At 41.2% G+C, this 19,306-nt stretch overlaps 1 protein-coding gene across 5 annotated transcripts in view; it reads left to right on the top strand.

Annotated features, from left to right (window-relative positions):
• The window catches only part of ZNF618 (zinc finger protein 618), a 114,013-nt gene that overhangs the window by 81,443 nt on the left and 13,264 nt on the right, over positions 1–19,306 (top strand). For 4 of the 5 annotated variants that reach the window (XM_088469872.1, XM_088469862.1, XM_088469851.1 and 1 more), the window contains 6 exons: positions 4,715–4,804; positions 12,706–12,783; positions 14,609–14,698; positions 15,777–15,857; positions 17,427–17,504; positions 18,922–18,966. In XM_088469872.1, coding sequence (XP_088325998.1) covers positions 4,715–4,804; positions 12,706–12,783; positions 14,609–14,698; positions 15,777–15,857; positions 17,427–17,504; positions 18,922–18,966 — 462 coding nt within the window. The remainder of the gene's footprint in view (positions 1–4,714; positions 4,805–12,705; positions 12,784–14,608; positions 14,699–15,776; positions 15,858–17,426; positions 17,505–18,921; positions 18,967–19,306) is intronic. The other variant, XM_088469883.1, reaches the window with a different exon arrangement.

The raw sequence follows: 19,306 nt of genomic DNA, 5'->3' as shown, positions 1-19,306 counted from the left end.
ATCATAGATATCTATCAGTGTGTACACCCAATGTCTATCATATATATCTATCAGTGTGTACACCCAATGTCTATCATATATATCTATCAGTGTGTACATCCAATGTCTATCATATATATCTATCAGTGTGTACACCCAATGTCTATCATAGATATCTGTCAGTGTGTACACCCAATGTCTATCATATATATCTATCTATCAGTGTGTACACCCAATGTCTATCATAGATATCTATCAGTGTGTACACCCAATGTCTATCATATATATCTATCAGTGTGTACACCCAATGTCTATCATATATATCTATCAGTGTGTACACCCAATATCTATCATATATATCTGTCAGTGTGTACATCTAATATCGTTTGTCCTGCACTACAGAATGTTCAAGGGAAATCTTTCTCCAATATCGTTCATACAGCACATCGTCCCGTGTGTGCACCTATAGATATGTGATGGATGATAGATACTATAGCTGCATACACACACAACGATTTTTTGAACGATTATCGCTAAACGATAACGTTTAACGATAATCGTTTGAAAAATCGTTCACTTTCTGAGTCAAATGATGAACGATTATCGTTCATGCGCGTTCACGTTTGTAGTTCAGTCAGACTTGTCAACTGAACGATTTTCATTAAGGGAATATGCAAAAATCGTTTGTAGTTCAGAAAAATCGTTCATTACACTTTAAAAAATCTGACAGAAAATCGTTCAGAAAATCGTTGGTAACAAAATCGTTGTGTGTGTGTATGCAGCTTAAGAGAGAGGTAAATAGATAGATATGAGATAGGTGATAGATATGAGATAGATGAGAGATATGAGGCCGGTAAATAGATGATAGACAGATATGAGGTAGATACAGTAGATATAAGATAGATCTGAGAGAGATATGAGGTAGATGATAGATATGAGGTAGGTAAATAGATATGAGATCGATCAGTGGTTCTCAAACTCTGGGCCTGATTCAGAGCTGCTCGTAAGCGGCCGCTCGTTCGCTCTGAGCGATGTTCGCACAACTGCGCATGCGTATGGTTCACAATGCGCATGTGCAAACCAGTCATTGCGGTCGGAAATCGTGCGCTCGTAAAACAACGAGGGGCTGCTAATGTGAGTGACAGAATGTACCGTTTGTGGGTGGTAACAGGGGAAGGTGCTTGAAAACGGGGGAGTGGAGATCTGAACGCAGGCGTGCCTAACGGTCAAAACGGCGTTTAATGGGTGTGCATAATTAGTAAAGGAGCGTCATCGACCACGTCACTTGGTTGTCTTTTAGCCTGAACTGCTCGCAGTGATTGCGGGAAGTAAATCCTACCACAAGCACTGCGAGCAGTTCAGATGCCTTTCGATGTTCCCGATTAATCTAATAAATAACGGAGATGACGTGTGATGCGAACGGCAAAGGGGCGTCTTTACAAAATAGCGAGCGCATTTTTCGGACGCTCGCTCAGACATAGAGGCGTCAACACACCGCAAAGAGCGAGCGTTCAATTTAAATATTCGGCCCCTTTTTAAGAACGAGCGTCCGCAAATAGCGTCCGGGTCTGAATCCGGCCCTGTGTCCTCAGGACCCCACACAGTTCACTTTTTGCAGGTCACCCAGCAGGTGCACAGGTGTATTCATTAGTCACTGACACGTTGTAAAGGATCCACAGGTGCAGCTAATAGTTTCACTAGTAATTATGTGAGGAGACATGCAAAACATGCACTGTTTGGGTCCTGAGGACTGAGTTTGAGAACCTGCGAGATAGATGATAGATATGAGGTAGGTAGATATGAGATAGATGATAGATATGAGGTAGGTAGATATGAGATAGATGATAGATATGAGGTAGGTACATATGAGGTAGGTACATATGAGATAGATGATAGATATGAGGTAGGTAGATATGAGATAGATGATAGATATGAGGTAGGTACATATGAGGTAGGTAGATATGAGATAGATATGAGGTAGGTAGATATGAGATGATAGATATGAGGTAGGTAGATATGAGATAGATGATAGATATGAGGTAGGTACATATGAGGTAGGTAGATATGAGATAGATGATAGATATGAGGTAGGTAGATATGAGATAGATGATAGGTAGGTAGATATGAGATAGATGATAGATATGAGGTAGGTAGATATGAGATAGATGATAGATATGAGGTAGGTAGATATGAGATAGATGATAGATATGAGGTAGGTAGATATGAGATAGATGATAGATATGAGGTAGGTAGATATGAGATAGATGATAGATATGAGGTAGGTAGATATGAGATAGATGATAGATATGAGGTAGGTAGATATGAGATAGATGATAGATATGAGGTAGGTAGATATGAGATAGATGATAGATATGAGGTAGGTAGATATGAGATAGATGATAGATATGAGATAGATGATAGATATGAGGTAGGTAGATATGAGATAGATGATAGATATGAGGTAGGTAGATATGAGATAGATGATAGATATGAGGTAGGTAGATATGAGATAGATGATAGATATGAGGTAGGTAGATATGAGATAGATGATAGATATGAGATAGATGCTCAGTAATGAGAGGACCATGTGCGTCCCACCCACTGTAAAAGATAAAAATGTCCGCTCCCTGTTGACGATAGATTAAATTGCAATAGGTTTTTTTGTACATTGAGTGTTAATGCGAGTGCATAGGTCAATTTTTTAAATACAAATCTCCCCTTTATGAAAGCTAGTGTTTACATTATAAATGACTTATTGTTACTACAAAACCTCTTTTTTAATAACTTCAGTGCTTTAAATTATTTACCTTTTGATCTATTTTTTCATGCCGTCATGATAAAAGGTCTGTAACAAATAAATACAAGTTATATAACCTTTACATCTATATATATATATATCGCAGTACTTGACACAAGGTGATGCGTGACGCTATATCACTACCATATCTGTACATTTGTTAGGTGGCTGCATTGCGATTACTGACAGGAAGTGCACTGTGTGTAGCTAAATGTACCCCAGGACCCTCCCCACAATAAAAGGCTTTTATACAAATATTGTTTCATCTGGTAAGTTCTGGTGTAGTCTGTAAGCTCTACGGGGGCAGGGACCTTGGTGAATGATGATTGTGTAATATGTAGGCGCTTTATAAATACCAGATAATGAATAAGTATTGATTATTTTCAGCCTAGAAATGGCGTGAAATGTACAGCGCGCCCATTGTATACACACAGTGGGGCTTGCCCCCCATTAGTCCTGACTCTATCAGGAATGTTCTGGATGGAGAGACTACCTCTGTCCAGGAGACTCCTGAATCCCGCTGCTTTCTTGTGAAGTGGGAGGGCGGGGCCTTGATACCGCCATTTGCGGCATCAGTCCAAGCTCGGCTGTCGTTCGCGTCATCACGTGCCAGGCGAGATTGGGGCTGCATGTTCATGAATAACTGTTCATTTGGGACAATTTCTCTTAACTGTACGATAGTGATAGAACAGACTCCATCAATACCTCCGTATGGCAACGGCACATGTCTTCCGTCTGTCCTCACAGGTGACACAACACACGTGACAGATATGATTCCTATAGAATGAGCCAGGCAATAAGATAGGTCACACTATGGGGCATTTGTGAAAACTACTGTACAGGTAGGCAGTATCGTTTCCCGTGGAAACCAATTAGATTCTATTGTTTTTATAACACCGTTTACAATATGGCGGCAGACATGATGGTTGCTATGAACGACATTGCATTGTCACCCATGCTGCATATATCATACACTGGTCCGTTGTACCATGTCTACATTACACCTTTCCATGTCCACTTTTGCACATGTGTAAATCTCCTACATGTAAGTCACGTGAGCCGCCTTGTCCATTGAGCTACCATACTTCTCGCAGATTCAGTCTGGCAGCTTTCTCCATGCAATCATTCAGCAGCGACACATCCGGGTGCAGCTCTACCTGGGGGACACAGGTAATGGTTTAAGCAGGTGGCGTTTCCCATGGCGACTAATGACATTCTGACACTTCACTAGCTCAGTGTAGTCGTATGTCTGGTCGCTATGGGTAACGCCTACTTTCTCGCATCCTGACCTGATGTGCGGTTTTGCAGAAATGTCGTTATACGAAAAAGAGACTGTTGCCGCAGGAAGGACGCCGAGTGTTTTGTAGACTTGACGGGATCTGGATACAGGAGTCTTATGTGACCACACATAATATGTGAATGACGTTTATCATGAGAGGGGACTGGGGTGAAGTTCTGATAACGCTCTAGGGGATAAATTTACTAAAGTGAGAGTGTTTAGAAGTGAGTTTTAAAAGTGATGTTCCCCATAGCAACCAATCAGATTCTGGCTTTTATCATCTAGAAGGTGCTAGTTAAATGTTAAGTAGAATCTGATTGGTTGCTATGGGCAACATCACTTTTAAAACTGATTTCTAAAAACTCTCACTTTAGTAAATTTACCCCTAGATGTAAAGCCACTCGATAATGAATTACTAAATTAATCTGACTATTTGAATTTTCTCTATAAAATGTTTCCGGGCTGCATATATCCCCCTGCATTGATTCTTCGGGAGCGGACGGGGCCTCCCCCCCCCCCCCCCCCCCCCAATATGTAATGACTAATTCCCAGGGGCTGTATCCACCTGTCTCACCTGTGTTTCCGTGCTGCTTGTCCGTGTGCTGCTGTCCGTCCATTCATCTGACTGTGCTAGCCTATGCATATTTTCATTCTTGCAGACAATTTTCGCTACACGTGCGACGTCTGTGGCAAAAAGTACAAATATTACAGCTGTTTTCAAGAGCACAGAGACTTGCATGCGGTGGACGGTAAGTATCCAGACCTGCACCTTTCAGAGGTAGGAATCGTATGTCAGACATCTGAAGACAGTACAGGCCCGTCAGAGACCCAACCCCGTTCCAAGATAGCCGTATATTTAAAATTGATGTCATGTTTTAATAAAGTTACTCTATATTGTTTATTACGCCAGGTATGTTTTTATTTAATTTCTAACATGGTGCATAGGGCAGAAATCTGCTGTTGCCCATAGCAACCGGTCGCACATGAGCGTTAACCAGTCTAGTCTTGGCTTTAATTAGAGCTAGTTTCTGATTGGTTGCTATTGGCAATGTCATTTGTGCCCTTAACTCCATGTTCTAAAAGTGCCTCTGTCCCCCTATGCACAATAGAGAGAGGTCATTTTGAGAAGTCTGCCTATTAATTCACTATTAACTTGTTACATTACCGGGCACACATTGGAAGCCGCCATCTTGTCACTTTATGCTGCAGTGATCTCATTGCTTCCTAGGATATTGATATAGTCTGTTGCGTCAATATGGCTGCCTCTGCTGTGTGCAGGCAAATGTGCCCTCTAAGCCTCAGGTAACCTACACACCTGGCTGCTCCTTCATTATTATATGAGTGCCCTAATAATAATATATTACTAATGTCACTGTAACTCTGCTCAGGCTGCACGTGTTAGTAGGGACATACTGGGATTCATATGTATTCCTCTGGTAATCCGTAGTACAGGGCGTGACGGAATAGGCGAGTTAGGGTTTGGGTGCCTTTGGGAGTTTATTATTCTGATGGGTGTAAATAAATATCCTGCTTTCCGGTATTATTTTTGGAATACTGTTCTCTTAGTGGCGTAATTTTTACGTTCATTCGGCCCTTATTAGTTACTAATTTTATACTTTAATTGTGTATCCATGCAGTCCTTAAGGCTGTTAGTAAAGCGTCAGACTGGAACTTGCGCAGCGTTATCGCCGCTGAAGCTCTCTGGGCGCAAAGAAATATATTTTTTCATTTATTTATTTTTTGGGGCTTTTTTTTGTATGAGTTTTGTAGCATTTCTTGTTATAGGTCATATTTAGCTGTAATTGACATAGGGGGAGATGTATCATCGGCGAAAATGCGGTAAAACTGTTTTACCACATTCCCCGTATGTATTAAGCAGCGCATTCTGCTGCTTCGCGTTGCTAGGTAACGCCACCTTCAGGTGGCGTTACCCAATAGAAGCCTATGGGCTTCTTAGCGCGACGCTCGGGGCTGGGAGGGATCCGATCGGATCCCTCCCATGAGCCCCCGCGGCCTTCTGCGAATGCGCAGAAGGACTTCTGGGTGTTAAACCCGGAAGTCCCTCTGCCCGGCAGCATCGCAAAGGACAGCTCTCATCGAGAGATTAACTGATTAACTTGTTTATTAATTAGTCAGATCATCGGAATGGTCCCAGCATTGGGAGGGAAGTGTGGGAGGCAATAACCTGCACACAGCTGTGATTGTCAACAAGGACAGGGCTGCATGTGACAGGGGCAGTGACATGGTGTGAGGAGAGGAATGGAGGCAGCAGGAAGCCACAGACTGAGAGTTATATAGTGGGAGGAGCAGGGTCCCCCAGCAGCACAGAGTATATCAGGAGATGAGTGATGTGTTAGTGAGGACAGGGCAGCCCGTGACAGGGGCAGTGACATGATGTGAGGAGGGGAATGGAGGCAGCAGGAAGCCACAGACAGAGTTATATAGTGGGAGGAGCAGGGTCCCCCAGCATCACAGAGTATATAAGGAGATGAGTGACATGTTAGTGAGGACAGGGGGATAGTTGCAGCTGATTTTCATAACCGTAGTAGGTTTCTAATAATAATAACTCTATACTTCAAATAAGCTTTACTGTAGGATCCCCTAATAAAATTGGGGTCTTCAGATCTGCACAAGCCTCACCTTACTGATATTCCTACTACCTTAGTTTATGCAATATATACATGATTATTGTCCATTTCTTGTGGGGGGGGGGGGGTTTTGGAATCTCATTTTGCTTTTTATGGAGAGTGTTTTTTTTTTGTTTTTTTTTATGAAGAATTTAGCACAAGGAACACTGTGACTCCTATGTGATAGTTTGCAATTAGCTGGTCACAGTGTGATCTTTCGGCGAGATACTGTAGCTTTTAGAATTAAAACAACAATTCGTTTTCATTGTAAAAACAATCTGGTTTTGGTTTTAAAACCTTATTAAATTAACGACTATCTCACCGAAATCACACCGGGACCAGCAAATCGCAGCCAAATACATAAGGTCCTATCCTCTTATTGTGAATGTATAACAACCCCCTGTCCTATCTGTAAAGGCCGTCGTGCTGGAATTCACAAACAAGTGATTACATTGGTGACCTGAATTTTTATGCAAGTGTAAAAATAATAAAAACTACAATAAAAAAAAGCATAAAATACACTAAAAAAGGAAAAACAAGCAGACAAAACAATGATTGTTAGAATGTTAATTTGTGCATCACACCACTATCATAGTCTATTGTGGCTATGCAGTCCTGTGGGGGGGTTTATATATTTTTTATTTTATTTAATTATTCTCCAATTCCTTTCCCTTGACAATAAAACTCAGCTTCTAGTGTAATCAATGTTAACTATAGTCAAAACCAAACTATTCTAATGAAAGAATCTGACCGTTATTTCAGGTGAATTTATTAATTAGGTGAATTAATTAAAAAATTAAAATGTTTTTTAGGAAGTTTGCAGACTTAAAGAGGCTTTCAGTCCCCTAGGTAACATACATCTTCTGCCTAGCATGTTTGGAAGTAGATCTCTGATTTGCTGTCCTTTTATTTTAGTTTTCCCCCAATACTGACATGCTCCTATTCTCCCTGCAGTGTATTTTATTTCTATATTGTGCTATATATCTGGATCTAGCTTGTAGTCTGTCTTGCGCAGAAACCAAAACAGGCCAGAATATTTATTTTTAATGAGCAGGATACATACTATTTTGTACTATTAAAGTGGTTTTCCCTGCAAAACGTTTTTTATTCTTTCATTGGGGGGACTTTTATATACCTCCTCCAGGTTACTGCGCCAGCTTCTCTTCAGCTGATGACCGCTGCGGTCCTATAGCGGCCGAGCTGCTTCTAATTAGTGCTACACAGCAACCAGGCGATAATTACAGATCAGGCGAGGGAGGCCCGCTGTTTACCGTCCGCTGGTCTATATTTCTATATTTAAACAAGATCAAGACAGATTTACCCAAAAGTTAGGCAGCAGGAATTTTGGGTTTTAAAAAATAGTGAGCTACACAAACCTCTTTAGAAGGGGGGCTGTGCCCAGATACCAGTATTCATACCTTATTGTAACCAGGACATTTTTGTTGGAAATATTGTATGGTTCAAATGTCCAGCGTATTATACTGCCCAAATTATCATCATAATATACAGCCTAAATAACCAGCATCATATACTGCTCTAATAATCAGCATATTATATTTTATAGCCCAAATAACCAGCATATTATCCTGCACAAATAACCATCTTATTATCCTGCACAAATAACAGGTATATTATCCTGCACAAATAACCATCTTATTATCCTGCACAAATAACCAGTATATTATCCTGCACAAATAACCAGCATATTATCCTGCACAAATAACCATCTTATTATCCTGCACAAATAACCAGTATATTATCCTGCACAAATTACCAGTATATTATCCTGCACAAATAACCATCTTATTATCCTGCACAAATAACCAGTATATTATCCGGCACAAGTAACCATCTTATTATCCTGCACAAATAACCAGCATATTATCCTGCACAAATAACCAGCAATATTATCCTGCACAAATAACCAGCATATTATCCTGCACAAATAACCAGTATATTATCCTGCACAAATAACCAGCTTATTATCCTGCACAAATAACCAGTATATTATCCTGCACAAATAACCAGCTTATTATCCTGCACAAATAACCAGCTTATTATCCTGCACAAATAACCAGTATATTATCCTGCACAAATAACCAGCTTATTATCCTGCACAAATAACCAGTATATTATCCTGCACAAATAACCAGTATATTATCCTGCACAAATAACCAGCTTATTATCCTGGACAAATAACCAGCTTATTATCCTGGACAAATAACCAGCTTATTATCCTGGACAAATAACCAGCTTATTATCCTGGACAAATAACCATCTTTTTATCCTGCACAAATAACCAGCTTATTATCCTGCACAAATAACCAGTATATTATCCTGCACAAATAACCAGCATATTATCCTGCACAAATAACCATCTTATTATCCTGCACAAATAACCAGTATATTATCCTGCACAAATAACCAGCTTATTATCCTGCACAAATAACCAGTATATTATCCTGCACAAATAACCAGTATATTATCCTGCACAAATAACCAGCTTATTATCCTGCACAAATAACCAGTATATTATCCTGCACAAATAACCAGCTTATTATCCTGGACAAATAACCAGCTTATTATCCTGGACAAATAACCAGCTTATTATCCTGGACAAATAACCAGCTTATTATCCTGGACAAATAACCAGTATATTATCCTGCACAAATAACCAGTATATTATCAGCATATTATCCTGCACAAATAACCAGCATATTATCCTGCACAAATAACCAGTATATTATCCTGCACAAATAACCAGATTATTGCACTGCTCAAATAACCAGCATATTTTACTGCCCAAGTAACCAGCGTATTTTACTGCCCAAGTAAAGGAGCATATTATACTGCCCAAGTAACCAGCGTATTATACTGCCCAAGTAACCAGCGTATTATACTGCCCAAGTAACCAGCGTATTTTGCTGCCCAAGTAACCAGCGTATTTTGCTGCCCAAGTAACCAGCGTATTTTGCTGCCCAAGTAACCAGCGTATTTTGCTGCCCAAGTAACCAGCGTATTTTGCTGCACAAATAACCAGTATATTATCCTGCACAAATAACCAGTATATTATCCTGCACAAATAACCAGCATATTATCCTGCACAAATAACCAGTATATTATCCTGCACAAATAACCAGTATATTATCCTGCACAAATAACCAGCATATTATCCTGCACAAATAACCAGCATATTATCCTGCACAAATAACCAGTATATTATCCTGCACAAATAACCAGCTTATTATCCTGCACAAATAACCAGTGTATTATCCTGCACAAATAACCAGCTTATTATCCTGCACAAATAACCATCTTATTATCCTGCACAAATAACCAGTATATTATCCTGCACAAATAACCAGCTTATTATCCTGCACAAATAACCAGTATATTATCCTGCACAAATAACCAGCATATTATCCTGCACAAATAACCATCTTATTATCCTGCACAAATAACCAGTATATTATCCTGCACAAATAACCAGTATATTATCCTGCACAAATAACCAGCTTATTATCCTGCACAAATAACCAGCTTATTATCCTGCACAAATAACCAGCTTATTATCCTGCACAAATAACCAGCTTATTATCCTGGACAAATAACCAGCATATTATCCTGCACAAATAACCATCTTTTTATCCTGCACAAATAACCAGTATATTATCCTGCACAAATAACCAGTATATTATCCTGCACAAATAACCAGCTTATTATCCTGCACAAATAACCAGCTTATTATCCTGCACAAATAACCAGTATATTATCCTGCACAAATAACCAGCATATTATCCTGCACAAATAACCAGCTTATTATCCTGCACAAATAACCATCTTATTATCCTGCACAAATAACCAGTATATTATCCTGCACAAATAACCAGCTTATTATCCTGCACAAATAACCAGTATATTATCCTGCACAAATAACCAGCATATTATCCTGCACAAATAACCATCTTATTATCCTGCACAAATAACCAGTATATTATCCTGCACAAATAACCAGTATATTATCCTGCACAAATAACCAGCTTATTATCCTGCACAAATAACCAGCTTATTATCCTGCACAAATAACCAGCTTATTATCCTGCACAAATAACCAGCTTATTATCCTGGACAAATAACCAGCATATTATCCTGCACAAATAACCATCTTTTTATCCTGCACAAATAACCAGTATATTATCCTGCACAAATAACCAGTATATTATCCTGCACAAATAACCAGCTTATTATCCTGCACAAATAACCAGCTTATTATCCTGCACAAATAACCAGTATATTATCCTGCACAAATAACCAGCATATTATCCTGCACAAATAACCATCTTATTATCCTGCACAAATAACCAGTATATTATCCTGCACAAATAACCAGCTTATTATCCTGCACAAATAACCAGTATATTATCCTGCACAAATAACCAGCTTATTATCCTGCACAAATAACCAGCTTATTATCCTGCACAAATAACCAGCTTATTATCCTGGACAAATAACCAGTATATTATCCTGCACAAATAACCAGTATATTATCCTGCACAAATAACCAGTATATTATCAGCATATTATACTGCACAAATAACCAGTATATTATCCTGCACAAATAACCAGTATATTATCCTGCACAAATAACCAGTATATTATCCTGCACAAATAACCAGCATATTATCCTGCACAAATAACCAGCATATTATCCTGCACAAATAACCAGCATATTATCCTGCACAAATAACCAGTATATTATCCTGCACAAATAACCAGTATATTATCCTGCACAAATAACCAGTATATTATCCTGCACAAATAACCAGCATATTATCCTGCACAAATAACCAGCATATTATCCTGCACAAATAACCAGATTATTGCACTGCTCAAATAACCAGCATATTTTACTGCCCAAGTAACCAGCGTATTTTACTGCCCAAGTAAAGGAGCATATTATACTGCCCAAGTAACCAGCGTATTATACTGCCCAAGTAACCAGCGTATTATACTGCCCAAGTAACCAGCGTATTATACTGCCCAAGTAACCAGCGTATTTTGCTGCCCAAGTAACCAGCGTATTTTGCTGCCCAAGTAACCAGCGTATTTTGCTGCCCAAGTAACCAGCGTATTTTACTGGCCAAGTAACCAGCGTATTTTACTGGCCAAGTAACCAGCGTATTTTACTGGCCAAGTAACCAGCGTATTTTACTGCCCAAGTAACCAGCGTACAGGTCTCCCATATCCAAATATTCCGAAATACGGAATGTTTTTAACATGACTGAGATAGTGAAATCTTTGCTTTTTGATGGTTCAATGTACACAAACTTTGTTTAAGGCACAAAATTATTAAAAATATTGTATAAAATTACCTTCAGGCTATGTGTATAAGTTATAAATGAAACCTAAATTAATTTCATGTATGTGCACAAACTTTGTTTGAGCCACAAAATTACCGAAAATATGGTATAAAATTACCTGCAGACTGTGTGTACATAACACATAAATGCATTCTGTGCTTCGATTTGGGTCCCATCCCCAAGATATCTCATTATGGTATGCAATTATTCCAAAATACGGAATATTCCGATATCCAAAATAACCCTGGTCCCAAGCATTTTGGATATGGGAGACTCAACCTGTATTTTACTGCCCAAGTAACCAGCATATTTTACTGCCCAAGTAACCAGCGTATTTTACAGACCAAATAATCAGCAGAGGGATTCTGTATGACTTCTCCGTACTAGACAGATGAGATCTGAGGAATGATATACCAATAAAGATTGTCCTTGTGATAACTTAGTCCTTGCTAATTCCTGCAGCCTGGGAGAGTTTACACGTGTTCCCATACCAGTATAGAGAGCTGCCCCGTTCTTGTTAAAAATCATTCTGTCTTTTACATTATTTTTTTTTCCATGTGTTTTTTTCCATGCAGAACATGTGACACATTTCTATCTTTTTCTTTTTTTTTTTTTTTTTTTTTTATTATTTTACGGTTGTTGTTTTTTTTTTTTTTTCTTTAGACACCTATATCCATATGATGGTAACGTCAGGGAACGCAAAGGAAGAGGACCTTGAGCCATTTGTCAAACTTGGTCCAAGTATGATCCACAGAAGTGGGATTTCTCAAGAATATCTCACACGCTCCACCCTCCTTTCTACTTTTATATATATATTTTTTTATAGTTAATTATTTATTTATTTTTTGAGTATTTTTGTATCCCCCCTCTCCCCACACTCCAACATACCTGCTCATTTACGTAGAAAGGTAAAATTATTTTAAGGCAATTGAATTGCACTGTTTGGGGGGTGGCTCGCACCTCAAGTTCTTTTCTGTGGCTTCCGGGTTCTCGATCTCCAAAGTATTTTGAGTCTATTAAGGGATGGTTTAGCCTTGGCCAATGGTAGAGACAACTTATGGTTGAACAAGAGAAATACTGTATCCGGTTGCGTAATGATAATTTTTGCAACTTAATAGTGGTTTTATAAATATGCTCTAGTTTGGGTTGTGGGTATTAAGCTTTGACGGACTGGCTTGTACATACATTGCTGTGATCTTTGTTGCATATTTTATACTGTACCTTCAGCACTGGATGCAGTTGTATCCTTAGAGAAGCTCCGTATTGTATTACAGCACAACAAACGTGGACAACTCAGCCTTGTGATATAAATACGAGGCTGCAAAGCACAGAGGGGGATCAGGAAAGAAAACTGGGTCCCTTAGTCATGTGGTCAATTATTTACGAGGCCATCAATAAATTGATTTTATGCTTAAATATAAACGTATTTAGAATACTCTGTGTAGCATCCACATTCTGTAACTCCCCCTTGTAGTAGTTTGTTAATATATTGTGTTTTCTGACTTTATGGCTGGGTAAACTTTTGGGAGTTTTTCCCTTTTGTGTGAAGCATGTTTATGGCGCCCCCTGGTGGAGCTACTGGTGGCCTGCACGGCTTTTCTAGGCCAGTAGAAGTCCCTTTAGCACATTTTACATTCTGCTCTCTCCATAGATAACACGGCCAACAAATTAATCCAGTCTGCCCATTGCCTGTACACCGTATTGGCAGCCGTATTTTGGGGCGAAACTGGTGTTCGGCCTAATCCGTTCACTAGGAAGTAGTGACATCCCGGAGACCATTTTTAAAGGCTGACAAAATGGCTGCCTCCACTGTACAGGCGACGGGTTCGCTCTAAGAGAAGATATTTTGTTTAATGAATAGGGGTTTTTTTGTTTTTGTTTTTTTTAGTTCGGCTGTTTTTAAATGAGAATTGTCCTGTGATTAAGATGTATTTATTACTATGTTCTAGTTATGCTGTCTGATTGGTTGGGGACAGAACACTGGACGCGACCGTCTGTGAGACGCTATAACCATTATAACATTTCCCGAGCGTCCGCTCTGCAATTCTGATAATAGTAAAATAATCATATGTACATGGTATACAAGCTACGTACTTTGAAGCGTCCCGCTCACCACCACGCGGGTATTCAGACCGTTTATAGAGTGTACAAAAACTGGGCTCATTCTGTCAGATTTAAATTGTGTCCTTATCCTCCTTCGGTTTATCGCAGTGTACTGTAGTTTGCCGTTCTCACACATTCAGTTCACTTTTGTCCCTGCAGTAACCCATAGCGACTACAGGTGAACAAAACGGTAATTGTGGGACGTTGTTGGTTGGTTAACAGTTTATAAGTAATAATGATGTCGGAATGCGCCAGTTATACGCGATCAGGTCTGGCTCTTTATACAGACGCCATTTATTGTTCATACATATACATATACGGGTGCCTTGTGTATTATTTCACCATTATGGGGAGTCAGGCGCCCCCCTAATTAAGGGAATCGCTCTGTATTTGCTTTATGTCAGCCGGTGGGTGATGTGACCATAAGTGATCTGGAATTCTCTCCTCTTCTCTGCCTCTATAGAAACCGGTAATTATATGTGCGAATTCTGTGGCAAGCAGTACAAATATTACACGCCGTACCAGGAGCACGTAGCTCTACACACCCCTATCAGTGAGTATAATGATTAACCCCTTCTCCCCCTGGCAGGACCGGGCGCGCCCAGCGACCGCCGTCTGTTTTGTATTTCCTGCAACTTGCAGCACGGAGGTTTTTTTTAGGCCTGACTGTGAGTTGGACGCAGCCTTTTGCCGCAATTGCGTCTGCGTCTTCATGCTAATGCCGCAAACAAATGATTAAATAAAACGACCCTTCTGCAGCGTTCCGTTTTCGTGCGCTGTTTTGATTCACCATGGAAACGTGCTCCAGGGTAGGCGCAGTTTTTCCGTCCGAGTATGGCTCCTGTGTGAGCGGCTGAGCGGATTTGAAAGCGAGTTCTGAGACCGTATGCAGATAGAAACGTGGTCGTGTTACAGCCCTACTGAGAAGTGTTTGGTATATACTGTAGCATGCATCGTGCTATGATCTATTCGGAACCCTTATTCAGACTTTCTACACCAGCCGCTTCAGAAATGGCTCTCCGCGTTAATAAGAGGGCTGATGGCAATTCATAATGAAACTGTTGAGAACCTCATCGCAATAATGTGACCGTTTATTGGCAGAAATAACCCGATCACTGCCCGGGATATAACATCCATTGTAAAAGTGAGTGGGACGCTTGTTAGTAAATAAATATCCCTCTTTATTGCATAAGTGCACTTGTCACCTACGCACAGCCGAAGCAGCCATTTGCTGGACGTGACAGTCCGTGAGATGGCGGCTTAATCATTCAGCAGCACCTCTGAGGTACTGAGAGGGCAGCCAGTGACCTTGTGAGGCATTGACAACATAGTGCCTTATTGATGTCGCTATAGCGGAATCGAGCCACGTAAATGACGCCTGCGCTGGATGCAGGTGACTGGCCCACTGTAAATTTAGTTTTATTAGATTACCAGTTTGAGGGCTCGATCCTATTGGCCGCGGCAAATCTGCTTGCGGTGCCGATAAGTGCAGCCATATGCCACATTTGTGGTCCCGAAGGGCTGCGTGCAAAATCGGGCCTGATGGGATTGAGCCCTTAGAAGCTGACCACGCTGACCTTTCCCATGAAAAGGGTTCAATGACCGTCTCTTTGCTTCTGTTTTCTCGCTAGAAAGCGCTTTCAGCCAAGATATAGAGGCCAAACAGCCCAATAACTACGAGGAAGCCAACAGCAACTCCCAGCATTCCAGCGGTGAGTAAATCGGTACATGGAGGGAAGACCCAGCAGTAAATGGAAGGACTTAGTAACCCCACCCCTCATCTGTGGGGTGCTCAGGAATGATTTCTACAAATATCCTTTGTTCTGGGTTCCATACAAAAGGTCGACAATGATTTGGTCCGCACCAGAAGGTCGACAAAAGGTCTACAGTACAAAAGATCGACATGGAAATGGTCACCACATGTTTTTGTGAGGTTTTTCAGGGTTAGGCACTAGGAGGGATGTTTAGGCTTAGGCACTTACCGGAGGGTTAGGGTTAGGCAGTAGGAGGGACGGTTAGGGTTAGGCGCTAGGAGGGACGGTTAGGGTTAGGCGCTAGGAGGGACTGTTAGGGTTAGGCACTAGGAGGGACAGTTAGGGTTAGGCGCTAGGAGGGACGGTTAGGGTTAGGCGCTAGGAGGGACAGTTAGGGTTAGGCGCTATGAGGGACGGTTAGGGTTAGGCACTAGGAGGGACAGTTAGGGTTAGGCTCTAGGAGGGACAGTTAGGGTTAGGCCCTAGGAGGGACGGTTAGGGTTAGGCCCTAGGAGGGACGGTTAGGGTTAGGCCCTAGGAGGGACGGTTAGGGTTAGGCCCTAGGAGGGACGGTTAGGGTTAGGCGCTAGGAGGGACGGTTAGGGTTAGGCGCTAGGAGGGACGGTTAGGGTTAGGCGCTAGGAGGGACGGTTAGGGTTAGATACTCGGAGGGACAGTTAGGGTTAGGGACTTACCGGAGGGTTAAGCACTAGGAGGGACAGTTAGGATTAGGCACTAGGAGGGATTGTTATGGTTAGGCACTTACCGGAGAGTTAGGCACTTACCTGAGGGTTAGGGTTAGGCACTCGGAGGGACGTTTAGGATTAGGCACTAGGAGGGGGATGGTTATGGTTAGGCACTTACCGGAGGGTTAGGCACTCGGAGGGACGGTTAGGGTTAGGCACTTACCGGAGGGTTAGGGTTAGGCGCTAGGAGGGACAGTTAGGGTTAGGCGCTAGGAGGGACAGTTAGGGTTAGGCGCTAGGAGGGACAGTTAGGGTTAGGCACTAGAAGGGACAGTTAGGGTTAGGCACTAGGAGGGACGGGTAGGGTTAGGCACTAGGAGGGATGGGTAGGGTTAAGCACTTACCAGAGGGTGGATTAGGGTTATGCACTTATCCTGACGGTTAGGCACACCAGTAGGGATGGTTAGTGTTAGGTACCAAGGGGAGGGTTAGGGTGAAGATTAGGGTTAGAAAAACGGGGGGGAATGTGTTTATCATTTCTGTGTCGCCCTTTTGTACCTGTCGTCTTTCTGTACTGTATAACTTTTTCAACATTTTGGTGTCCACCAAATTATTGTCGACCTCTTATTGTCGACTTCTTGTATCACACCTCATTTCTCCTTTACCAAAATAATGTACCTGCAAGATGGAAAGGTCCAGTACATGTCTATGGCTCAGGCCGTCCTGATATATATCCAACACTAAAGTGTGCTTCCCCAGAGTTGCGTCAAAAGAAGGAAATGATCTATCCCACAGAAGACATAGGACAGGACCTTAACTCTTGTTCGTATCCTCCTTGCAGCTGGCTCTAGCCGGACACCTGCAGGGATGTCTGACCTGGTGGGAGGCGGCGGAGGGAGCATGGCCAGTTGGCAGAAAGGTGAGTGGCACTTGTGAATTCAAACATAACACAGAAACATATGGAGCCATACTGAGCTCCACCACTGGGTGGTGCTGTACTAACAGTGAATAGACTGACATAGCTTACATAGAGAATACCTGTAGGTTGGGTTTAATTTTTATCCTACACATGTTCTGTATAACTCCTAATGTAAGAAAATAAAACCTTTCATACCGTATCTCTTGTCATTTAGAAAAATCAGGAGAAAGTATCCCAGGCATCCAACATGCCCAAATCACGTCCAGACCTACCCATGCCACTCTCATGTTTTGGGGGTCCAGTTTCCTTTAAAATCCCCCACTTGTCTGCCTTTAGAAATTAGGATTTGTCCACAAAAATCAGGACATTGGGAGGCATCCGTTCTCGTAGGTAAAATAAACTGCTGGTAACCATCGACTGTAAGGGGCCCATAGCAACCAATCAGATTCTAGCTATTCTCTTCTATAAGGTGCTAGATAAATGATAAGTAGAATCAGATTGGTTGCTATGGGCAACAGCTCTACTTCTATAAACCCACACTTTAGCAAATAAACCCCTAAGAGAAGATTTCTGCCAAGTGGTTAAATTATCATGAATGCTTATGAAGGAACAAAGGGCACACTTCTACTTTTCATAGCTTCCACGGGGATTGATGATGCAATTTGCACCATCGTTCCGGACAGAATTTGCCGCAAATCGTGGCCCAGGCTCGCTCGGCGGTCACGGCTTGGTGACGCAATTTGCGCTCCTTAAGTCAGTGTGAGCTGCCTGTTAATCGGGAGGATAAATAAATCTGGGAGTCTATAGGACGACCCGGAAGAGGAGGCAACTGATATAAGTCTATCTATTCTCCTCCCTTCCAGTTATCACACATAGACAAGTGTGTTTATCCTCATTCTGTGTGTCCTGAGCGGCACAGTCACTTATTAAATAATTCTGTTACAGGTTTCACCGCCGCCGACATCCCAGCATTAGCCAAATGTCACCTCCGTCCAAAACGAATTATTGCACATTTATATTTAAAGTACGGTTTAACCCTCCAGTGCAGCATAAGTTGTATGTGTGATTTCAATTCATTTATATCTCGGACATGACTAGGAGGTGTCTCTGGGCGCACTCTGTGTTGGTAGACCGAGTCCTACTTATCTATTCCCCCTTATTATCCAACACAATATGGAACACTTAGTAAATATTACGCTATCTGTCCTTTTGATATTCCTGCTTTACCCTTGGAAAATGTCTTATATAGCATACGAGTACGGTAAGTTAGAGTGCAAGCTCCTATGAACTACTGTGTCTTCAGTCTATAACCCATTGTCCGGTACTGGAATATGATTGTTGCTTTTCACTTGCATGTAATAATATGGAGTTTATGATGAAGTTACATTGAGAGCAATTTTGATATTTGTAATTTCAGAGTCTACCAGCCCAATGATTTCGGGCCCGTTCCCCCTTATACAAGGTTTGTCTTTAGCTTCTCCTTTGTAAGATGGAATGATTCATGTGCCTCCTACTTGCGTGTAACATGTATTACTTCATACGTGACGCTAACCACACTCCAGATTAATAAAACGGGTATAGGGAACCGTCACTAATGTTCATGCAAAAATTTATAATATGGACGGATAAGGGTATAGTAAAACAAAAATGACATTAGATCTGATTAGTAAAACGGGCCAGCATGAATTTGTAGACTGTCCATGTCCTCGTACAGCTTTATAATATATTTTGTTATGTTTTGTAATGTTTGAGCATAGGCCATCGTATAATGTGGTTATAGCAAGTGCATAGGTGATTGGCGA

This window comes from Taudactylus pleione, unplaced genomic scaffold (assembly GCF_031769625.1).
Source record: "Taudactylus pleione unplaced genomic scaffold, aTauple2 ptg000013l, whole genome shotgun sequence".
In the NCBI taxonomy this organism is placed as follows: domain Eukaryota; kingdom Metazoa; phylum Chordata; class Amphibia; order Anura; family Myobatrachidae; genus Taudactylus; species Taudactylus pleione.
The sequence above is the reverse complement of the archived record's forward strand: the minus strand, read 5'-3'. Positions and strand labels throughout refer to the sequence as shown.